The following is a 5,902-nucleotide window of genomic DNA, read 5'->3' on the forward strand; positions in this document are numbered from 1 at the left end:
AAGAAATCACTACCATATTAAAACCCTATCTAATTTAGTTTGATTCGACTTATATACCGTCTATTTTAAGTTTATTTGGTTTTATAATAAAAACAATAAATAGATTAAGTATATTAAGTATATTTATCTTTTATAAAGTTTGTGAATTTTACTTTATACGGTTAGATATCCGCTTTAATAAAACATGAAAATATTCATGTATTTAAATAGACTATTTTTTTTCTTTTTCTTTTACTATGTAAAATAGTTGGTAAACATATTAAATTAATAATAATAATAGTTTTTATAGAATCAAAATAAGAAAAAAACAATTATTCATAATATTATTAATTAATTAAATATGGCGCACATATTTGTTAAAAAAAATGTAAAAATCACGTTTTTTTTAATTTGATAAAAATGAAAAATAACTTTTAACTTAAAACAAAATATTAAACTACTAAAATCAAAATTTTAAATATGAAGATTGTATCAATAAAATAAATTATGTATATAATTATTAATTATATTATATAATTATTAATTATATTATATAATTATTAATTATATTATATAATTATTAATTATATTATATAATTTACATATAGTTATACTAATATATTTAATTAATTGTTTTGTTCGGTTTAATCGGTTTATATACCAATCCATATCCATATACTGCGGTTTCTTAAAAAAATAACACCAGTTCGGTATATTCGATAATATCATATCCAAACCACTTTCTCTATTTCAGTTCGATTCGGTTTTAGTTGGTTCAGTTTTACCATATTTATCTTAGTTCTCGCCAACTTAATTATATATATGATAGTTATTGATTTTTCAATTATCCTATATATATGTTTATTATTTTTATATCATAATATGTAAAATAAATAATACTACTTAAAATAATATATATATATACTAATTAGGTACATCATATTTAACTTATATTTTATCTACAATTATTATTAATATATAAATCGTACAGTTTCTACAATCTTCAATACCAATCAGACTTTCAAAAATATTTAAAATAAAATAGCTAAAATTCTAAAACTAAAGTCTAAAACAACAATCTTTACCAATAAGAACCACAATCGAATTTCGTATTCATGAGAAAAATAAATGGCATCATGGACCTTGTAAAAGGGTTTAGGTGATAGGTATCTTGCTAATTAGCTTTGATAATTTTAAAATTTTTTTTGTTCACTTGATAAGTTTAATTAAGTTAGTATATATTCTCAGATCTTCTCTGACTTTGACTTTTTTGGTTGTGTTGCCTCGTTTGTCTGTAAGTTTCCTTCTTCATCAATTTTCTTAATTTTTGTTTTTGTTTTCTCAATTTCGACAACCCTAAAAACTAATTTAATTCTCGTTTTCGCAGCAATGAACAACAACAACAACAACAACTAAGATCCGAAAATCTCTCAACAATTCTACCATCTTTCTTCTTTACTGACCAAGTCTTACCTTTTATCCTCGGAATCAACAATGTTCATCTAAGTAGTTTGTGTTCAGATCTACAAACACTCTCTGCTTTTGATCTTAGCTTTTATATATGCTCCACAATTGGTCTCAAACTGCATTGTGGAATCGTTACAGTGTTGCTGCTCTCTGAGTCATGGGCTGCATTTGCTCCAAAGGAGTAAGAACTAACGACGATTACATCGAAACTTGCAAGAAACAATCGACAAACCACGAGAATCTTGATTCGGACAAAACAAGCGTTAACAGAAGAAACGAAGCTACATTCAGGCTAATACCTAACGGCAACAAGAACGTCCTCTCTGATGACGAGGAGGACAAGGAGAGCTTTGTGTCTCAGAAAGAAGCAACAGTGAAGTTACTTGACAATGTAGGACCATTACAGCCAAGAATGAGTAGAATCGGTAACGGAGACAGAACAGCTAAGGTTGTTGCTGGTTGGCCTTCTTGGTTGGTTTCAGTAGCTGGCGAGGCTCTCAATGGTTGGCTTCCTCGCAGTGCTGATTCCTTCGAGAAGTTAGAGATGGTGAGAGATACATAAAGTTGTTGTCTCTGCTTTAGAATTTCACTAAAGTATTGTTCATTTGGCAGATTGGGCAGGGGACGTATAGCAATGTGTACAGAGCACGTGATCTTCAAACTAACCAAATCGTTGCTTTGAAGAAGGTTCGGTTTGCTAACATGGATCCAGAGAGTGTTCGGTTCATGGCTAGAGAGATAATCATACTTCGTAGGCTTAACCATCCAAACGTTATGAAACTCCAAGGGATCATCATTTCAAAGGCTTCAGGGAGTATGTATCTTGTGTTTGAGTACCTGTACCATGATCTTACAGGGCTTGCTTCAACCCCTGGGATTAAGTTCTCCCAATCACAGGTAATTAAACAACAATATCTGATTATTGTTTATAGTCAGTTTTGTAAATATTTCTGATTTGTTTTTTTTTTTTTGGGTTTTAGATTAAGTGCTATGTGAAGCAGTTGCTGCTTGGGTTAGAACATTGCCATAGCTGTGGTGTGTTGCACCGTGACATCAAGGGATCGAATCTTCTGCTAGACCGTGACAATAATCTCAAGATTGCTGATTTTGGTCTTTCTACTTTTTGCCAACGGAAACAGCCTCTGACTAGCCGTGTTGTGACCTTATGGTACCGTCCTCCTGAGCTTCTACTCGGTTCTACAGATTATGGAGTTACGGTTGATCTGTGGAGCACAGGATGCATTCTTGCTGAACTCTTTACTGGAAAGCCTCTTCTTCCCGGGAGAACAGAGGTGTTGCTTCCACTCTGAATCATTTAAATATTATGTAAATTAATAAAAATTATATTTAAATTGTGTATGAATATAGGTTGAACAAATGCACAAGATCTTTAAACTCTGTGGGTCACCTTCTGAAGAGTATTGGAGAAGATCAAGATTGCGGCATGCAGCTATCTTTAAACCTCAACATCAGTACAAGCGATGTTTAGCTGACACGTGTAAGGATCTTATCCCTCCTTCAGCTTTGGCTCTCCTTGAGGTTCTTTTAGCTGTAGAGCCAGAATCACGTGGAACCACATCTTCTGCTCTTCAAAGCGAGGTTATATAACTTATCAACTTTAACTAGATTCAGGCCTCAATACTTTAGTCACATACATGTTGATATTCCTTTTTCTTTAGTTCTTTACAACAAGGCCTTTTCCAAGCGAGCCATCAAGTTTACCGAGATATCATCAGCCAAGGAAAGAGTTTGATATCAAGCTTCGTGAAGAGGAAGCAAGACGGTAATAGTCTTGTTTAGTTTTTTTTTTCTTAGTATCTATCATCTCAGTAACACCAAATATTCTCATGAGCAGAAGGAAAGGTGCGAGCAATAAACAGAATGAAGCCAAACGTTTTTCAAGAGAATCTAAAGCTGTACCTGCTCCTAGTGCCAATGCTGAGCTACTGGCGTCAATACAGGTATCTATTTTTCCGAGCTTATAGATGCATACATGTGTGTGTATAAAGACTATGTCTCTATCTTAGTGTTCTTTGTTTTATAGAAACGTCTAGGGGAGACTAACCAGACAAGTGTGAGTGAGAAGTTCAATCCTGAAGGAGATTCTGGTTTTGGCTTCCGGATCGAACCACTGGAGGGTATTACTACTGCACCAAATCTTAACGGATCAAGCCAGCTGAGAACACAAAGGTCTTATGTGCAACGTGGGGGAGCCCAATTGTCAAGATTCTCAAACTCTGTAGCACCTAATAGAGATGGTTCACAGTTTGGTAGTGTGAGAGACGCGTTAGTGAATCAACGCTGTCTTGAAGATGGTTCAGGGAATTGCAATTTGTCCCAAAGGTTGCTTGAGAAACCTAATGGTTTGAAGAAAGAAGATGACTCCTCATCATCTAGCAAAGAATCAATACCGGTAATAAGAAAGGAAACACACGTTTAACATTGTTGATGTCATGTTTGTTTGTTCGTATACTTGTGGCTGATCACACTATTTGGTGAATTATAGGGCTATGGAGGTGGGAAGAGAGAGAGGATTCATTACTCAGGACCATTGATTCCAGGAGAAGGAAACTTGGATGAGATGTTGAAAGAACACGAGAGACAGATCTTGTTGGCTGTACGTCGAGCTCAATCTGATAAGGCTAAGAGGGACGATAACATTCAGGGCCGCCGAGCCTCCCTTATGGGTAATGGAAGGTGATTTTGGGATGTTTATTCTTAATAAGTTTAGAGAAAGTTAAAATAAAATTAGAAAACAAACTTTTGGGAACAAGCTGATGATGGTTCTTCACCATACTTACCATTTTGTTTTAGACATTTTTATGGCTAGGCTCAAAAGAAGGGGTTAGGACTTGGGGTTTTTCTCTTTGTATAGTCAACTGCTAACGTTTATTCTGATTGATTCTTTTAAATAATCTAATAAAATCACTATTTAGTAATCATTTTATTTTGCTTTGTTTGTTTCATCTGGATTAATTCAACACCTTGTGTCCTCACTAGTACTTGATTTTTTTTGTTAACTAGGTGTTTTTTTGCACCATGTGCATTAAATTTTTTTTTAAAATCTAACTTATATTTAAAAATAAATTTTATTAAATTTTATAGATTTTACTATTTTCTTACTAATATTAATATAGATTTGATATATATTAAATCAATTTGTATAAAATTAATAAAAATGATATAAAATTGTATAATTATCAAAAATTTAGCCTAAACAATATTTATAAAATTTGTAGATATACAAGAAACTAATGATCTTACGATTAGATATTTAAATTTTTAAAAAATTGTAAAATTTTTTGATAGCTTTAGTAATACAAATTGTATAATTATACAAAAATCATAATATTTTGAAATTTGAAATGTTATATATAAATATATTTATTTTATAGATAATGTATGAGCTGTTACCATATTTTAAAAAATTACCAAAAAGAAATATCAATATTAAATGTAATATATGAATTATTACCATATTCTAATAAGTTTGCCATAAATATAAATCAACTTTAAATAAAATTATTCATGTCATATTTTTTTGGAAGCCCTGTCATCAATTTCAGTAGCCATGTCATATTTGTTTTGTGAAATTGATTGTAGAGAGGACATGTGGCAAAATCACTTCGCAAATATAGTCTAGGAGATAACAATTGTTGATCTCATATAACATGTGATCAAACTGTACTTCCTATTTTTTTTTTGCTGCTGTATCAGACTCGTGTCCTCAGTAGTACTTGGTTTTGTGGTAATAGCAAGTGTTGATCTCATATATATGTTGATCAAACTGTACATGGTATTATTTTACAAGTAGATGAACAGAAAATAGGATGAGACTTACAAGTTACAACCCAAACTTGACAAAGAAATGCTCTTTGAGATGACAGGATCATCAGACGAGCTGCTCACCGCCTTTCTTCTCAGTCTTTTCTTGTGCTGCTGGTCCATGTTTCTTTTCGATTTTACTGTCTGCAATTCTCTCTCGAGGGCTACACAAGACTCTTCCCAGATAGTGAGAAGCAATTGCCAATAATATGATTGCTATGACGATCAAACACCATTCCCAGATTGGAACTTCCATTTTCTTGGTCACACAGAGAGGAAGAGAGAAAGGTGCTTGAACGTTGTTGGTACTGTTGACCAAAAGACAGATGATTGTGAAGAAATGATACGCAACGACTTGTGGAAGGTAACCAATTTTATAAACTTTCATAGAAGAAAGAAAATTTATATAATTTTAAAACCTACATATGACAAGAGGACAATAATATAGTTCAGTAGACCTACCAATAATGCCTACAATTCTACATTAATAAATTTTGACGCAAGCAAGTTAATTAGAGATACTCTTCATATCCACAAAAAAAATGTAAGAATGATTACAAAACTCATTAATCTTCCTTACTGTCTTTTGAGTTTACTTTCATCAGAATTCGAAACCCTGGATGTGTAAACA

General features: G+C 32.4%; 1 protein-coding gene across 2 annotated transcripts; it reads left to right on the top strand.

The window, feature by feature from the left end:
• Positions 1-1,088: 1,088 nt before the first annotated feature.
• LOC106434243 (probable serine/threonine-protein kinase At1g09600) lies at positions 1,089-5,681 on the top strand. 2 transcript variants are annotated; one of them, XM_048773999.1, is made up of 10 exons: positions 1,089-1,485; positions 1,585-1,993; positions 2,059-2,343; positions 2,427-2,738; positions 2,815-3,045; positions 3,126-3,229; positions 3,302-3,407; positions 3,491-3,859; positions 3,953-4,143; positions 5,334-5,681. In XM_048773999.1, exons 2-10 carry the CDS (start codon positions 1,604-1,606, stop codon positions 5,482-5,484), a joined length of 2,139 nt encoding a protein of 712 aa, XP_048629956.1. In that variant the 5' UTR covers positions 1,089-1,485; positions 1,585-1,603; the 3' UTR covers positions 5,485-5,681. The 2 variants fall into 2 exon arrangements, with proteins under 2 accessions (XP_048629956.1, XP_048629957.1); XM_048774000.1 differs by having other exon boundaries at positions 1,090-1,993; positions 3,953-4,133.
• Positions 5,682-5,902: the final 221 nt, after the last annotated feature.

This window comes from Brassica napus, unplaced genomic scaffold (assembly GCF_020379485.1).
Source record: "Brassica napus cultivar Da-Ae unplaced genomic scaffold, Da-Ae ScsIHWf_27;HRSCAF=53, whole genome shotgun sequence".
Taxonomy (NCBI): domain Eukaryota; kingdom Viridiplantae; phylum Streptophyta; class Magnoliopsida; order Brassicales; family Brassicaceae; genus Brassica; species Brassica napus.

Coding starts and splice junctions, on each gene's coding strand:
- LOC106434243 (XM_048773999.1), top strand. CDS start 1,604: ATGGGCTGCATTTGCTCCAAAGGAGTAAGAACTAACGACGATTACATC. Junction 1,994..2,058: donor CCTTCGAGAAGTTAGAGATG/GTGAGAGATACA, acceptor TTCATTTGGCAG/ATTGGGCAGGGGACGTATAG. Junction 3,860..3,952: donor CTAGCAAAGAATCAATACCG/GTAATAAGAAAG, acceptor GGTGAATTATAG/GGCTATGGAGGTGGGAAGAG.